General features: G+C 48.0%; 1 protein-coding gene across 1 annotated transcript in view; it reads right to left on the bottom strand.

The window, feature by feature from the left end:
• Nucleotides 1-7221: 7221 nt before the first annotated feature.
• CHCHD3 (coiled-coil-helix-coiled-coil-helix domain containing 3) overlaps nt 7222-18451 on the bottom strand; it is a 142754-nt gene continuing 131524 nt past the window's right edge. Inside the window, exons 7-8 of the mRNA XM_018922345.3 lie at nt 12886-13021; nt 7222-7896 (exon numbers count right to left, since the gene is read on the bottom strand). Coding sequence (XP_018777890.2) covers nt 7870-7896; nt 12886-13021 — 163 coding nt within the window. The 3' untranslated portion in view covers nt 7222-7869. The remainder of the gene's footprint in view (nt 7897-12885; nt 13022-18451) is intronic.

Below are 18451 nucleotides of genomic sequence, written 5' to 3'. Positions count from 1 at the left end.
CCCAGCCTGGGTGACCCCATGGTGCACTTGGCATCTCCTGCATGGACCAAAACTCAAATCCTGGTTGGTTCAACTGGGGAAAGAACAGAGATGAAACCACCTTGTCTTGAGTCCCACCACCTGGAATGTTCCAAAACCCTGGAGGTGGCACTTGAGGACGTGGTGCAGCAGTGGCTGTGGGCTGATGGTTGGATCTGATGATGGCCAAGATCTTTCCCAACCTTAACGACTCCATGACCTCCCCTTGAGCACGGGACCTGCAGGAAGCTCCAGCCTTGCTGGGCAGCAGAAGGGAAGGCCCTGAAAGGCCACCAGGTCCCAGAGGTACTGGGAGGAGCAGCCAGAGAAGGGCAGGGGCTCTGTGGGAGCCCTGAGTCACCGAGCTTTGATGACACACACGGGTTTGATTCTCTCTGGTTCCTTGGTAACAGCTTTGCTCAAACCCCCCAGAGTGCTGCCACGTCAGACTAAAACCCTTCCATTTGAAGAAAAAGAAACCCCACAGCAAGGCCAGGCTCTCTGGTGACTCACAGTGATGCTGCTTCAGAGGCTCCCTGAGGGTGCACTTGGCATCCAAGGTGACGAGGTCTCTGGTGTGGAGATGACCCCAAGGTGTCGGAAAGTCTCTTTTTCCCAGCCCTGAGACCGAAGAAGAGAACAGGATTCCTCAGCTCTGCTTTTCAAGGTTGTTTATTTTCTCTTATCTGTTCCATTCTCTCTCTGCCCTGCTGAGATCTGTCCAGCAGGTCGGGTTGTGGCACAGTCCCTGCCCTTGGGCTGGTGTTGGCTTTTTATACTAAGAACCACGTGTGCTTTATTTACAATCATTTCCCAATCCCTATCACCTGTGTCAGACAGTCTGTCTCTGCTCTAAACCAATCCCAAAGTGCCACCATCACAGCAGGAGATGGAGCACAAGAAGAAGGAGAAGAAGGACAGGACAGGCCCAGATTCCTCCATCTTGCTTCTTGAACCCCCATTCTAAATCCCCAAAATTCTACTTTTTCACCCTGTGACAAATTCACTGTCATTCTACTCAAACCCTTGTGGCTTGTAACTCCTCACACAAAGTTGGGAATTGTTTCCATGGGCTAAAATCAAAGGCACAGGTGGTTTTGACTGCGTGCCAAGGTCTCTGAGCCCCTGCCAGGGTCTGGAATCACCCAGAGCAATGTCCTGGGTCCTGACACCAAGGAGCACACGGAGTTCACTGGTGAGTGAATGATCCTGATCACAGGCACATCCCACACCTCACGGTGCTTCCCAGGAAAATGCCCACTCCTGAGGGCCTGGAGTGGATCACAGCCAGCTCTGGTTTTACTGGAAGGTATTTAATATCCCTTGCTGGCTCTCTCCCACCTCCTCTCTCCAGCAATTTCCCCCCAGTGCTGCTGGAACAAAGAACTCAGGCACTCGTTTCCCACAACGTTCCCTTGCTGCTCCTCCCAGACCAAAGTGGGACCAAGGCACAGGAGCTTGGAGATTTCCCTTCTGTTTGATGTTAAAAAAAGTGCTTTTCTTTCTAAATCAGTTCCATCTACCTGCTCCAACCTCACTCAGGTGCCCCATTCCCAGCCCTTCACATTATTCCCCAAAACAGCAACAGGATTGACTTCCATGGTGTAAAACCCCAAATCTTTCCTGCTCTGCTCCTTTCCTGTGCTCCTGCAGCTGCAGATGGATCCTGGTCACAGACTTCTCATGGCCAGGTAATTTTTTCAGGCAAAAGCAGAGGTTTCATTCGTCTGCCCAGTTCCAGGAGTTGGACTTTCATCAAAAACAGAGCTCAGAGCCCTTTCCCTGGCCTCAAACACCCCCTGGCTATCAGCCAGACCTCACTCAATGCTGCAAACTCCTTCATCAGGCTCTGCTGTTTAAAGGCAGCTCTGGGATAGAGATTTCTTGTTTGCCTGCTTTTCACCAAGAGTCAGACTAGAAGCTGACTTTGACCTTTTCAGATCAGGCCAAGTGTTAATTACATTAAAACTGAGAAGGGGGGGAGAAAAAATTCTCACTACCTGACAGAGGAAACAGGAGAGAGATCCAGTGAGTTCTCATGTCTGGCAAAAATATTTCATCTATTAATGGACTTTCATCTCCTTGCTCCCACTACACTTCACCCACTGAACCTTTTGCAATCTGATCCCTCCACCACCATCAGACTTGTGAACAACATGGCAAGGAGCTGAAGGAACCTGTGAATTTCCTCTATCAGTTTTTATGGAATAGTGGACTCCAGCATGTGCCAAGTCCCTCCCAGCCCTGCTATTTCTGTACCAGCAACAGATGAACACGAGGAAGAATCTGCTTCGTTTGCAGTTTTCTGGGGAGTTAGATCCACTTCCTGCAGCTCCAGCCTCCCAAATGAGCACTGGCAGTTTGATCTTCATTTTGGGATCACTGGGACAGCTGCACTGCCCTGCCCACCCACAGGATGTGCTGAGGAAGGAGGGAAGGTTTTTCTGGGCAGAAGAAACCTGGTTTCATAGGACACAGGCAGAAAAACTCAGCTCCAGGTGCTGAGCTGCACCCCAAGCTGGAAATGGCTCCAAGGCCAGGCTGGATGGGGCTTGGAGCAGCCTGGCCCAGTGGAAGGTGTCCCTGCCCATGGCAGGGGTGTGGGATGAGAGGATTTGGAAGGTCCCTGTCCCTTCCTGTGACAATGTTCCCAGGGGTCCCAGGATGAGGGAAGAGAGGAGAAAGCTGACTCCATGCTCAGAAGGCTGATTTATTATTTTATGATCTATATTATATTAAAACTGCACCAAAAGAACAGAAGGAAGGATTCCATCAGAAGGCTGGCTGAGAATAGAAAAGGAATGAATGACAAAGGTTTGTCTGTGCCCCAGCCAGTCTGGACAGCTGGGCTGGGATTGGCCATGGATGAGAAACAACCAGGTGAGCCCAATCCCAGATCCACCTGCTGCATCCCACAGCAGCAGAGAATCCTTGGGCACAGTTTGTTCCTGAGGCCTCTCAGCTCCTCAGGAGGGAAAATCCCAAGGAAAGGATTTTTCTTAAAACATGTCAGTGATACCTTCCTATCAGAACCCAGGACATTCCTGTGGCTGCCCTGGAGGACTCCAGACCCTGGCAGGGGCTCAGAGACCTTGGCACGGAGTCAAAACCACCTGTGCCTTTGATTTTAGCCCACGGGAACAATTCCCAACCTTGTGTGAGGAGTTACAAGCCACAAGGGTTTGAGTAGAATGACAGTGAATTTGTCACAGGGTGAAAAAGTAGAATTCTGGGGACTTAGAATGGGGGTTTAGGAGGCAAGATGGAGGAATCTGGGCATGTCCTGTCCTTCTTCTCCTTCTTCTTGTCCTCCATCTCCTGCTGTGATGGTGGCACTTTGGGATTGGTTTAGAGCAGAGACAGACTGTCTAACACAGGTGATAGGGATTGGGAAATGATTGTAAATAAAGCACACGTGGTTCTTAGTGTAAAAAGCCAACACCAGCCCAAGGGCAGGGGCTGTGCCACAACCCGACCTGCTGGACAGATCTCAGCAGGGCAGAGAGAGAATGGAACAGATAAGAGAAAATAAACAACCTTGAGAACCAGAGCTGAGGAATCTCGACTTCTTCTGTGACAGGGCCGGGAAAAAAGACTTTTAATGCCTTGGGGTCATTTCAACCACAGAAACCTGAGACCTTCCCACCCAAACCAGTCTGGGATCCCATGGTATGCCTCTGCTGAAGCAGCAAAGCAGCCCAGGGGTGAAGGGATGGGAGGGATCCAACACAAGGAGGAGGGATCAGCCTCAGCAGTGACCCTGGGACACTGCCAAGCAGCTCCCCAGGAAGTGTCCCCACCCAAAAGGTGTCCCCAGCATCCTTAAGGAAATACAAAACCTTGAAATAAACCCCCACTGCTGGGTGAGCTGCCTTAAATCCTGCCCTGACCGTGGCACAAGCACTTCTAGGTGCCCTCAGAAGGTGGCTCAGAAGTTTTTGGGCACAAAACCTCTGACAATCTGGGGGTCTGGGGTTATTTTCCCTCCAACATGTCCCACCCCATTTCCACCCATGCCAGCTGCAGCTTCCCATGCAGGGGGTGAAGGGTTAACCCCGGGTGGTGCTGCAGCCTGAAACTCAAGGTGCTCCCTCCAGCACTTCCCAGCAGTTCCTGGCTTGAGAGAGAATCAAACTAATTACCTTAGTAATTACCAAACTAATTACCTCTCTAATTACCCAGTGTCTTTGTTCACATGGAGCTGACATTCTTGCAGAGGAGCCCTGGCTCAGTGCCCCACGTTCTCCTGGAATTCTGCTGCCTCTCTCAGGGACTTGAAGACCCAGGTGCCCCTCACAGGACAGCCAAGCTCAGGTCCTGTCCCTCCTCCCCAGGGAGGGCAGATGCTGCTGCAGATCAAACCTGAGATGCCCTTGCTGCCAGGCCCTGTCTGACACCTCGGAGAGCAGCCAGGAGGTGACAGAGCCAGCAGAGCTGAAGGCAGCAGGGTGTGTGCCTCACCTCCAGGTGAATGCCGCCCTGGGGTCACTCACTGCTGCCCTGAGCTCTGCTCTGACAGTGGGAACAGCCCCCAGCTCCTTTCCTGGGAAGCAGGGACATGAGTGGTGGCACCAGTGCTGGCCATGGCCCCAGAGGGGTTTGTGGGAAGAGAAGCACAGGAAGGACCCTCCTGGCTGCAGGACCTCACCCTCTTCTGCTCCCTTCTCCCACATCCCCTCTTGTGCCTCCAGCCAACTCCCAGAGTGTCAGCTCAGCACAAACCACCACAAATTATGGACTGAGCAGGTCCCAAAATCCACATCTGCAGCTGTCTGTGCCCAAACCTAAATCCTTGTCTGCTTTTGATGGAACAGGACTGACCACGGGCAGGGAACTGCAGGGTGCTGTCACCTGGCACAGCACAAACTGTGACTTCTGGGTCCTGCAAATCACATCTGACACCCTGGACAAAATGCCTGGCACTTCTCCTCTCTCTCTGTCCCTGCTGGTGGTGAAGGAGGCTGGCCTTGCTCTGTCCCAGCAGCTCCTGCTGTCACCAACAGCTGGTGCTGGAAAAGGTCACAGAATCCTAAAATCATGAACAGGAGGGAAACCTCTCCATAGGTTTTCCATGCCAAAAAGGAAACTTCCAAGATTTTAACAGTTCAGCACCCACACCAGCGAGTGGTGAGAAGGAAAAAATCAAACACCTACAGCAGGACAGGGTGCAGGTACACAGAAGGAGAAGGTGTAGGTGGCACAAGCAGAGGTGGTGGTGAAATGCCAGAAATATCCAGAATTACTGTTCTACTTTAAAGGGAAAGGTTGTCCATACCATGGACAGTTGTGAAACCCACACTGTGGACAGTTCTAATGCCCACACCATGGACAGTTCTGGAACCCACACTAAGGACAGTTGTGCACTCCAGACCATGGACAGTTCTGCAATCCACACCATGGACAGCTCTAAAGCCCACACCAAGGACAGTTGTGCAGCACACACCACAGACAGTTCTGAAATCCACACCATAGGCAGTGCCAAAGCCCACACCAGGGACAATTCAGAACTCCACACCATGGACACCAAGGACAGTTCAGACACCCACACCATGGACAGTTCTAAAATCCACACCAAGGACAATTCAGAACCCCACACCATGGACAGTTCTAAAGCCCACACCATGGAAAGTTCTAAAGTTCACACCATGGACAGCTCTGACACCCACACCATGGACAGCTCTGACACCCACAGCATGGACAGTTCAGACACCCACACCATGGACAGTTCTGACACCCACACCATGGACAGCTCTGACACCCACACCATGGACAGTTCTGCAGTCCACAGCATGGACAGGTCTGCAGTCCACAGCATGGACAGGTCTGAAGCCCACACCACCACCAGGGCCATTTTTAAAGTCCTTACCCTGCTGCTGCCACCAGCCTTGCCCAAGCCCAAGCCAGGCAGGCTGCAGATGCCAGCCCTGATGCCACAGAAGATGTTTAAAGAACACAACACCTCAAACACAGTTGGAACAAAGCAGGCAAGGCTGACTCTCATTGCTCAAGGCTGTCAGGATGAGAAACCAATAAACATTTGGCAGTAACAGAGACCTTCCTTCCCGACACAGCTCTTCCCCTGATTTTACAGCATCATCTGGCCTGAAAAAACGTCTGCTTTTCCTCTGTGCTGTGCTTTGCTGCCAATTCTGAGTCTGGCAAAGCTGGCTGTGCCAACGTCTTGGCTCTCTGTTACAAAAGAGAACATTAGAGAGAAGGATTTGTGAGTTAGCTGATTTGTAAACACTACAGCAAGTCACCGTGTAAACACGGTGCTTATATCCCTGTTGTTTCTCCTGAGCAGTTTACCTGGCACCTGATGTTGAACTCCAGGATCTTCCCCTCCCACCAACATTACAGTTGCTTGGCATGTTAAAAAAAAAAAAAATCCCAGCTTCTCTGGGAAGCATTAAAGAAAAAAAAGTCCTTAATTAAACAGTGCTCACAAAGCATCTTGATAATTAGGAAAGTCACTGGTAATATTTTGCATGAATAATAAATGAGATCCACAGGTGCACCCGCAGTTGTTCAGTAGGATGAGGTTCAAACACAGCCAATTACAGAGGGAGAACAGGTAAATAAACAGCAGAAGGCTCCAGACTCGCTGCTCATTTGACATCATTACTTTCACTATTATGTAAAAAGTCCCTTCTAAGATTGCTTGGGACAAGGATTGTGGCAGTTTCTCCCTGAAGAAAAAAAATTAAAGGAAACTGGGTGCTTGCACAAAGTTGGTTTGAAGATTTTGGGGGGGGTTCTGCCCTTTCACAGAATCCCAGAATGGTTTGGGTGGGAAGGGACCTTAAGACCCTGTCATTCCACCCCCCTGCCATGGGCAGGGACACCTTCCACTATCCCAGGTTTCTCCAAGGCCTGTCCAACCTGGCCTGGGACACTCCCAGGGATGGGGAACCCACACCCTCTCAGGCAATGAGTTTGTGCTGCTCCATTCACAAGCATTTCCCCAGGAGGGAAGTGGTGCTGGATAAATCACAACACTCCCATCACGTGGGATCCTTTTAGGTGGCTGTGATGGAAAACAGCTCAATCCAAGCCCCCTTCCTGACACCAGGGCTGGTTGTGCATCAAAGTCTGTGCTTGAAAGCTTCAGCAACAACATCTGCTGGCAAAGTGTGATTGACACAGCAGAGGGAACACCATCCACCCCCGAGGAGTGGGAAGGGAGACAGACTGCAGCATCAATCTTGTGCATAAAATAGATTTATTGTTGGTACAGAGCGAGGCATTCTCGTCAGCACTTGAGACGAGCGAGGAGCACAACAGAACCATCCCATGGAACCAAAGGCCATGGAGCACCCTAAGCACTGGGTCACAAACACCATTCCAGCAGAAGGCCTGCAGAGAGAGACTTCACCGAGCCAGGCCAGTTGGGAAATAAGTTAAAGCACAATTTACAATTTTACACTGCCAGGGGGACCAGGGGCTGCTCCGAGGAACGGCCACGTCCCGGCGCTGCAAGGGTTACACCCCTGCCTCTGACAGAGAGATGTTTCTGAGGAGATCCTACAGTGAAACAGCAGCATTTGAAGGATATTCCCCCTCTCTGAGGTCAGAGAAAGGCTCTTTTCTGTGCCTTCCTTCAATCAGCAATAAGTGGGCTTTGATGCGGCCGCGGACGGGCGAGCTCTGATGGAAGGAGATCCAGGTCTGGCTCCCGAGTGCTCCTGCTGATTGAGCCCTGAGCCTGCTGCCCTTCAAATGGTTCTTCCACTTCTTCTCTTTATTGGGCTGCCCTGCAAATGGGCTGCTGGGTCGTTCTTGGGGATTAAAAAAAAAAAGCTCTTCTGCTGAAATTAGTTGATGGTCTTGTGCTTGATTTGGACAATGCCTTTATCCTCCTCTGCCGAGCATTCTCTGCTGCAAAAATGATCAGAGGGGAGGGGAGAGACAGAGAGAAACACATATTTCAGTAACTCCAAATTATTCTGAAGTCTGGCTACAATTCTTTCCTAGGATGTGCAATTTTTTGAAATAAAAAACGCTGTTGACAAACACATCATGCCAGAGACAAGTCCCAGAAGCAGAATGAAGCAGTTTGAGGACTCAACAAAGCAATGGTTTGGAGGCCTGAAGAGTCTCACTAATGATCCATTTTCAGCTCCCCTTGTGCTATCATGGCTTTGGTGCTGTGGCTATTAAAGGAAATTAAAACACCCAACCTTACAATAAGAAAAATCCCATTCCCAGCAATTAAACTCTTGAGGAAAAACATCCTGGGAACATCCAACACTGAGTATCCCTTGCCTGGCTCCTTCCTGGGTGCTGAGTTAGAATTAAAACCCCAACAGTCTGAACACGTTGCACTCAGCTTGGGCTTCACTACAGAACCACAGAGCATGGAATGGTTTGGCTTGGAAAAGAGCTTAAAAATAATTTAATTCTTTTCACTAAACCAGGTTTCCTGTCCCTGGAAATGTTCCAGGCCAGGCTGGACAGGGCTCGGAGCAGCCTGGGATAGTGGGAGGTGTCCCTGGCCATGGCAGGGGGTGGAATGAGATGATCTTTGAGGCCCCTTCCAAGCCAAACCATTCTTCTTGCCTAGAAAACCCAGCAAATGAGGAAGGACTAATTATGAGTCTCTGCTTGCAAGAAATGGTAGGAAGAGATTTGATAATTCTGAGGAACAAACCCAAATTTAAACCTTGAAATCCTCCAAACAGCTGATTCAGGTGTCTGAGCAACACTACTCAGCTTGGAAGTCTGGACTGCGTTGTCACAGCCATGGGAATTAGGGAAAAATAACAATAAAGGGAATTAAAACCATGTCAGGTTTGGCTCCAACCAAATTCTGATATTATTCCTAAAAGAAGCCAGTAAACTGTGCTATTCCACTCACTCCCTGCAAGGGTGAAGAGCTGCACTTTGACTGGATTTTAGGAAAAATGTCTTTCCCAAAAGGATTGTCCAGCCTGGCCCAGCTGCCCAGGGGGCAGGGATGGAGTTCCCCTTCCTGGAGGGATTTAAAGCCTTTAAAATGTGGATGTGGCACTTGGGGACATGGTCAGTGGTGGCCCTGGCAGTGCTGGGAATGCTTGGACTCCATGATCCTGGAGGTATTTTCCAACCTTAACAATTGTGACTGTAGAATTCTCCAAGGCATCCACACAAGCAGGAGGTGCCTGTCCTTGTGCCCATCCACAGAGGAGAAGAAGAGGCTGATGGAATGAAAGGAGTCAGTTTTGTGCTCTTTGGGTGCATTTACAAAAAAAATCTGGGGAAGTTTCATCTGTTACCAAAACCTCCAATCCATGGAACACCCATGGAGATTTCTGGAAAGTTCTACCTGGAAAATTCCTTTTTGCACAGGAATTACAGACTCACTCCAAGCCATCTCTGGGCTGAATATTAACTTTATGTTGGTTTAACACTGCACAAGTTAACAGAGGAAATTCCCAAGGGATCGGAGAAAAATGGGCTGCATTTGTTTAGTGTCCTAAGGAAAGGACATGCAGATATTTGTCCATCATATCCATATTTCTGCCCACAAAATCTCACCTTCAGACAAACAGGGGTGTTCCAAGCTTTGCTTTAGTTTTATCTACATTTTGGGGCTTTTTAGTGCTTTTTCTTGCCTTTTTAAATTAATGCATTTTTTTCCTTGCCTTTAAAAATTAATGCATTTAAAATATTTCTCTTTTTATTTTAATTTTTGTACATAACCCCATGGAGGGAAGCTGGTCCATAATAAACTTCCTTCAATGAGAGCAGTGTTAAATGATGAGGTTTTTTTGTAGCATTTCAATTCACTGTTTCCAGATACACAAATTCCATCTATTTTTCTCTTAGGCTGGAGATTGGTATCAAGTAAAAATACTGGAGGATGAGGCTAAAATCCTGGTTCTGTTCTATTTAGGATGCACAATTAAGGACCCACTTGATCCAACAAATTAAAATAGTGGTTGCACTATTTATTTACACTTTATCCAAGGCTAAAGGATAACATTCTGTAGCCAGGCTGCCAGGCACCAGCAGCTGCTGTTTGTTATTTTAAGTACTCTTAAATCTCACCTGCCTGCAGAGGCCTGAATCCTTCTGGAATTCAATGGTTGAACAGGAAATTATTGCACAGATTTGTTAAACCATGGACCAGTTGTGTTTTTATGTAAGAATCAGAACTTCTTGTAACCCAGGAGGGGGAAAAATTGAGAAAAGCATGCCCGAAATGTATATTTTAACAGTTCAAGTCCATATCCATGGCTGGAAAACCAGGAAAAAGGATTCAAAAGCCATGGATGGTCTGGCTGGAGTTACCTCAGCATAAATAAATGCCAGACACAATCCAAATATCTTCCCCTTAATGGCTCCATTAGGTTAAGTTTTCCTCTCCATTACTGGCATTATCATTATAATAACATGCAAACATTAATAACAGAGTTTAATTTATCTCCCCAGCTTCTCATGACTTTGGGAAGAGATTTCAAGGGAAGATACACCAGTGTGTCAAACCCCTGTGAATTAACAACTCTCTGGGCTTTTCTAAAGAGGGGAGGAAAGGACAGATAGAGACATGAGATTACAGACAGCATGAGAAATAAGGAGCACACAGAAGAGAGGGGGAGATAATTATAAGCAAGATAGGGAAGAAAGAGGAGTCAATAAATTCAATTTATGAAAAGCACAGAGTGTGCTCAGCCCGAGCACAAGTGCCCAGACTCACCGCCAGGAAATCGGATTAGTTCACTTATTTGCTTTTCAATATCTTGCTCTATTCCCTCTAGCAAATTTTCTTCTTCCTTTGTTTCTTGTAGCCAGTGTCAGTTAACTTTTTCATTTCTGAATCTGCCATTTATCCCCCTCCTCTGGCTCCCAAGCAGGCCCACAGAGAAGGGAATTTTGAAGTGATTTTATAGCAGCGTTTAGGAATTATTTCCAAGGAACTGTCTGGACATGTGGGCAAACAGTGAGTAAAAATAATTACAATTACAGCTGCAGCACGTGGAGGATGGGCTGGAGTTCATTATGAAAAACAATTGCTCCTGCTTGCAAATATTTCCATCATAAAAGGCTTCTCCTTCTCTGTTATCATGAGAGAAGCCTCTCTGAATTCTCATCTTGAAGCATGTGTGAAACAGAATAAGAAACATTTAAGAAACACTTTTAACTACTTGACAGGCTTGGATGAAGATCTTCAACACAAAAAAAAAAGGTGTTTAAAGGGTTCAAAAACCTAATGCTCATATTTATGCAATTTGCTTTTCCTGCACCTTCTGAACATGAATTAATTCATCCCCATCAGAGCCTTCTGAAGAAATCCCTATCAGATACAAACTCGACTTGGAGCTTAAACATGTCTAAGTAATTAATCCATTTTTTTCTGGTTACTTTAAAAAATAATTTAAAAAATGATACAAGCAGTAAATTAGTGCTGCAGATGCTGCAGGGCCATGGGGAAATCCACTAGAGAACAAACCAAAACAGGGCTCCAAGTGACAGAACAAGAGGAAACAGCCCCAAGGTGCACCAGGGGAGGTTGAGGTTGGATATTGTGCAAGATTTCTTCACTCCAAGGTTTGTCCAGGCAGGGCAGGGCTGGAGTCCCCATTCCTGGGGGGATTTCAAAGCCATGTGGCTGTGGCACTTGGGGACAGGGTCAGTGGTGACCTTGGCTGTGCTGGGGAACAACTGGACTGGATGGGCTAAAGAATCTTAATGATTCTGTGATTCTCGTGTTATTCACTGGACTTCTCCTAAAAAAGGAGATTGGTGCATTCCAAAATGGGAAGGAACAAAAATCATGGAATTCAAAGAAGGGTTTGGGCTGGAAGGGACCTTAAAGCCCATCCAGTGCCACCCCTGCCATGTCAGGGACACCTCCCACCATCCTAGGGTGCTCCAAGCTGGCCTTGGACACTTCCAGGGCTGGCACAACAAATACCAATAAAGGAAAGAATAAAGGAGTTGAATTGGAAGGGACAGGGAGCTCTCAGTGACCGAGGAACAATGAGCAGTGTTAATTCCAGCAGATCTCTGGGAACAGCAGCTCGAGGCTGCTGCATTGGAAAGCAAAAGGTCACAGAGAAGGATCAGAGGCAAAGTCTCAGGGATTTTGTGCCCAGGCAGAGTTAAGCCCAGGGAAGGTGATTACCATGATCAAACACCAGCCATGCTCACCAGGTCTCTGCTCTCACACAGAGATGGGTGTGCTCACGTGCTCAAATATTAACTCACAGATCTGGGCAGAAATAAAGATCAACAGACAGATTTGAGCACTTTTTACACATCCTGCATGGGGGCTGTGAGCACATTTCCTGCTTTGTTTAAGAACACAACTGAGGTCAATACGTGCATTTCTGCATTTGAAAGATGCAAGCTGATGAAAAAGAGTCAAACTGAGAAATTGTAGCTTCTTCTAATTTAATGATTTTCATATTTTTGTATTTTCCTTTGTGCTGCACTAATAAAGCATAAGGATTTTAATTGGCAGTGACATCCATACCTTACAAAACTGGAAAGGAGGAAGGCAGGAGCAGGCAAAGGGAAGTTTTAGAGCCTTGCAAAACACATGACAGAAGAAATCAAGAATTCCAAGTGGTCACCAACGTAGTTTGAGACATCCATGAATTTCTCATACTTATGGCAAAGACTGGCAGGTATTTTAATCCCCTTGTTTTACTGCTAAAACTGTAGATAACAGGAAACATCTGCCAACAGCAAGAGCTGCTACACTAAACAACAGCTTCCCAGGGGAAGAGATGGAAACCTGAGCATTTAAATCAACTCTGAGTGGTCTCCACAGAGCTCTGGGAATGCACACACTGGGAAATGCTTAGGCATGGAGGAAGGACTAATTAGAAATTCCTCTGCTCATCATTCCATCACTTTTCACAGAGAATAGGCCCAGCTCACCTGTTTGGCATGATTGACACAGCGCAGGTACTGGCTGGCCAGGGCAGAGCAGCTCAGGGTCTCCTGGGCATGTTCCCGGTAGCACTGGAGGATTTTATCCTGCAGCTCCCCACAGATGGGGTGGGACTCGTATCTCCTGTGGGAAGAGAGAACAGCTTCAGGGCTTCCTTCTAAAAACACCTCAGGAAAGACAAAAAACTTGCATTATGTTATTATTATTATTACTATTATTATTAGTTAATCAGTTTGGGTTGGAAGGGACAAAGCACATCCAGTTCCACCTCCTGCCCTGGTCAGGGACACCTTCCACTATCCCAGAGTGCTCCAACCTGGCCTTGGACACTGCCAGAGGAAAGAATTCTTCCCTGTGAGGATGGTGAGGTCCTGGCAATGATTGCCCAGGGCTGCCCTGATGCCTCAGGTTTGGCTTTTCTATTTTTCACATTCTGTGCTGCTTTAGTGTGTGGGTCTGAGCTTCATATTATGGGATGGTGAGCTCTGTGCCCAGAGCAGGGAGACAAAACAATTCCTGCTCCAGCTGGGCACCAAGGACAAATGAGACAAATCCCAGCCCCGGAGCACAAACCCCGTGGGCTGGAGAGAGAAAAACAAGCAGGGTGGGAGTGCCTGGGCTAAAGCTGGGCTGGGACAATGAACTGCAAGGTGGGAATGGAGCAGAGCTGATCCCAGGGAGAGACCCCGGGAGCGCTGGTGCATTTTGGGGCCATTTTGGGTCATCTTGGGGGCAGCCCTGGCTGGGCTCTGGTGCTGCCCAAGGTGCAGCCATGGAGGAGATCCTTGGAATCAATCCCTGCTTCCTTCTGGAACTCTGCCCAGCCTCTGCTCTAGCTCAGCCTTCTCAAGGCATCCTCCCCATCCCTGGAAGTGTCCAAGGCTGGGCTGGACAGGGCTTGGAACACCCTGGGATAGTGGAAGGTGTTCCTGCCCATGGAAATGGGGTTGGAACTGGATGATCCTCAAGATCCCTCCCGATCCAACCCAACCCACTCTGTGGTTCTGCTTCTCATTTTGCTGATTGGCCAAGGCAGATCTATTTCACTCCATCAGGGAAATGAAACACGAAGCACAAACGCTGCTCCTCCGGGGAATTGATTTCTTGACAATCACTGAAGATTTGGAGCTAAAATAAAGAGACTGTTAAGTCACCTTGATTTTACAGCATGTACCTATATAAAACATCTCTTCCTCCTTTCATTCATTATCTGAATCTGTGAAATCTAAACCAGAATTTAAATGCAGTCCCAGGTGCTTCCACACTTTATGATCTCCAAGTTCAAACTTCTGCAGATTCTTACGGGGGAGGATTTTCCCTTAATCCCCCCTGTGCTGAGATCAGCACGTGCTTCAAAGGCCTGTCAGGCATCAAAATGTGCAACCACAAACTGCTGCACATGGAGGGAGGATGGCAAGGTCTGGACTGGGACAGGAGCACAGAAACAGCAGGGATGTTCTCTGTAGACATCGCCCAGCAGTGATGATTTAGGTCCAGCTGAACCAGAGCTCGATTAAAATGCCCAAATTCCTGGTGAGAATTGATAAATCAATACAAGAGAGCCTGAATTAACTAAAAATACCCACAGTAAACCTAGCTGTGCCTTTATTCACAATGATTTTAACGTGAACTCTTATATACAGCTGAAGAGAGAAAGGAATGGGCTGCTCTAGCATGGCTGCATAAATTCTGTCAATGCATTTAAAGCCATTTCAGTGGGGAACTCTTCAACCCACGATAAAGAGCTTTTAAATTATGTATTTTTTTCTCAGGGTCATGCCCTCAGTGCCCAAAATCCAGGTATTATTCCTTATTTGAATGTTCCAAAGGATTCTGCACACTGCCACTGTGAGACACATCATCTCCTGCCCCTCAGTGACTTGTTTTCACACTCTGACCTTCCCCTCCCACTCAGGGGGGATTTTTGTAAACCTGCTCTCAGCTCTGTCCTTGTGAGAACAAGGCCACTTCCTTGAAGCCAGCCAAGTCCATTTCCTGAATTAATCTGAAGGTGAGCCCTGTCTCTGTATTGATCAGCTGGGCTTTGTTCCACTCCCCTAATGCTCTGTTGGCACTTTTGGGAAAGCACTAAATGGAATCACTGCCTGGCATTAGAGGGCCATAAACCACGGGCTGCAGGATCTCCTGTTGGGAAAGGAGGTTCCATTGTGCATTATGGGAACCCCTCTGAAGGGTTTCCCATTGATTTCTGGACTCACTCACAGATGGATGGTCAGAAACAACAGCAAGGAAACTCCTCCAAAGGGGAATGAAATATCTCCCTAACAGAGAACCTCCTGAAGCTGCTATGATTACAGCAATTATTACTTCAATGGGATATTGGGAAGGAATTCCTGGCTGGGCTGGAATTCCCAGAGCAGCTGGGGCTGTTCCTGGATCCCTGGAAGTGCCCAAGGACAGGTTGGATGGGGTTTGGAGCACCCTGGGACACTGGAGGTGTCCCTGCCATGGCAGGAGGTGGATCTGGATGGGCTTTAAGGTCCCTTCCAACCCAAATCATTCAGTGGTTCCATGAATAAAGGTCATTTTGCAGGAAGGATTTAAGGGTCTGTGGGGTTTGACTGAGGGAAAAGCTCTCAAGAAAAGGTAAACAGTGCAAACTCAGCAATTATGTGGAATCTGTTGGGAAAATGTGGAGGTTTTAAAAGTCTGAGTGGATAAAGAAACCTGGTCTGGTCCCAGGGAGGGCCAGAAGATCCTCAGAGCAGGAGGTCCTGAACTACCCCCTGTCCTGAGAGAGATCTGTATTTTGGGACGTGTGGTGGGCAAGGTGTCACCAGAGTATCACAGAATGGGTTGGGTGGGAAGGGACCTGAAAGCCCCTCCAGTGCCACCCCTGCCATGGCAGGGACACCTCCCACTGTCCCAGGGTGCTCCAAACCCCAGTGTCCAACCCTGGGCACTTCCAGGGATCCAGGGGCAGCCACAGCTTCTCTGGGAATTCCATCCCAAGGCCCCAACAGGAATTCCTTCCCATTATCCCATCTCAATCCCCCCTCTTGCAGTTTTAATCTCTTGCCCCTTGTCCAATCATGATCTGCCCGTTAAGTAAACAAGATTGTGTCCTGCACCACATTTAATTAATTAATTAATTAATTAATTGCTCAGGGATTTCACAACTAAGCTGAAGGAAAACCACAAACCATGGAAATGCAGCAGGAATGCCAGGGAATGCTGACAGATCTCCAGCTCAGTGCAACTCCAGAGCTCCTTAACAGAACCAACACACCCAAAATCTCCAATCTTGGCTTTTTCTCAGCACAAGTCAACACGAGCAGCAGCCACATGGCATGTGAGGAACAGCGTGCTTTTATTAGGTTTGCAATCCCTTGATCTGCTTTCCCTTCTCCAGCTGCTCCTGAAGCACCTCCCATGCCAGAATAATCTTTCAGTGCTGGAATAAACCTCTGAGGGAGCTGTGCACCCACCTCTTCCAGAGAGCTGATGCATCACAACCTCATAAAGGTAATAGGATGAAAACACAAAGGGAAATGAGAGAGAGAGACAGTCTTAAAAAGAAATATTCTATGCTAAAGCATGAAAAGAAAATTTAATGAAGGCAACTTTGTACTCATCTGGGCTCTCTCAAAGAGCATAGCTTATTGTGCTCCTGGGGGCTTGGGGAGAGGAGCCCCTTCATGGCATTCAAACAAAATGTCTACTAAAGAGGAAATTTGAAATCACCACGGTGAGCTTTGCGAGTTTCGTGCTAAAACTGACACTCTCACTGAAGGAATCTGAATGGCTGATGAGTTTCCAGCTGTGCAGGTATCTGGGATAATCCCCCCCCCAGATCAGGACTTCAAGCAATTGTCATAAAATATGGGGGAAAAAGAAATAGCAACAAAAAAGGAGAGCGTGAGATAAAAATAGTGCCATGAGATGGGCAGGAGTACCCAGGGCTTAATTTAATTCCTCATTAAAGTGCTGACACCTATCAAAGGCAGCTGATTTTATTTGTGTAACCCTTGGCTACTTCTGAAGGAGTGAATTAAACAGACCAGACTGGTGCTGTGTGTCCGAGCAGCACAGCACAGCCCAACCTGCAGCTCTTCAAGATCCAATCTTGCTGTGCCTCCTCCCCAGGGCAGCTCAGCACATCCAAACCACAAACTGGGACTGGTTCCAGCATGGGGCCGTGCTGGGCAAGCCCAGGGAAGTCTTCACTTGAAAACAAAACCCTACAAATGAACTGATCCCACTGAGCCCAGAGGAGCAGCACAGGAGGGTGGTGCAGAGGATGTCCTGACCTGTTTTATTTGGTCCTACTGATGGGGGAGAGGAGCCATGCTGTGACCAGACCTGGCAGAATGCAAAATAAACAACAAAAAAAAGGAAGTTCTCAGGATAAACACAGGGATAAGGAAGAACAAATGGATGTAAACAAATGGTGAAACAAAAGGCAATGCACAGCCTCGAGGTGGGCAGCCCATGAAGTGTGCAACAGCTGAATTGTTCTCAGGTGCTTTATGAAGAGCCAAGAGGGGTTTCAGAGGGATTTGTGGGAATTGAATCAATTAACATTGTCTGTGTCCAGCAAAAATTCCTTCTGAGAAAGAGTAGAACGTGTTCCATGGAATCATGGAATGGTTGGGGTTGGAAGGGACCTTTAAGCTCACCCAGTGCCACCCCTGCCATGGCAGGGACACCTCCCAGTGTCCCAGGCTGCTCCAGCCCCAGTGTCCAGCCTGGCCTGGGACACTCCAGGGATGCAGGGGCAGCCCCAGCTGCTCTGGGGATTTTGGAAATGTGATTGAAATTGAAATGGGGATGAGTCAGGGGTAAAGGTGGAGTCACAAGTGCTTCAAAGAGAAGTCAGTAGGGAACTGGAAAGAGCAGGGAAGCAGAAATGGGAGAGGCAGGGCTGGCAAAGTGAAGATGTGTGATTTTCCTGGAGAACACTGGTGAGGAAGGCAGCAGCAGGATGAAAGGGGATGATGTGAATTGGGGGTAGGAAAATCTACTTTCAGCAGACACAGGGCAAGATTCTCTTTCTTTTGGCCAGGAGGGGGAAAAAAAAGTAAAATAAAGGTCGGTAGCCTGAGCAGAGGTGGATTTAGCTGAGCAGATGGACAGGAAAGCCACAGTGGAGGGATTTAGCAAATGGAGGCAGCAAGAGAAACGTGAGCCCAGCTCAGGAGCTGAAGTGTGGAGGACACCTCTAAAACAGCAGCAAGGCACTTGTGCTCTCCATCCCCATCCAAAAAGGTGCTGGTGAGAGGATTCTTCTTTTTTTAACATCACCTCACCCAAAAAAGCCTCTCCCAGCAGCATCACTGCTGAGTGAACCCAGAGGACGGGTTTGTAGCTCAGAAAAGAACTGTAAAACAGACCCCAGGAAAAAAAAAGACAAAAGGGCATAAGGTCCTCATTGCTGCACCATTATTTTTAGTTTTTCTATTAATTTACTCCCTCTATTAAACTATTTTTGAAGCTTGTTTTTGCACATGCAGTAGGTGATGGCTCGAAGGCACGGGACGGAACGTGTGAGGCACAAACCAAATGGTTCCGTTCTTCTCCCGGTGCTTGGGA

The sequence above is a fragment of the Serinus canaria genome, chromosome 1A (genome assembly GCF_022539315.1).
Source record: "Serinus canaria isolate serCan28SL12 chromosome 1A, serCan2020, whole genome shotgun sequence".
Classification (NCBI taxonomy): Eukaryota; Metazoa; Chordata; class Aves; order Passeriformes; family Fringillidae; genus Serinus; species Serinus canaria.
The sequence above is the reverse complement of the archived record's forward strand: the minus strand, read 5'-3'. Positions and strand labels throughout refer to the sequence as shown.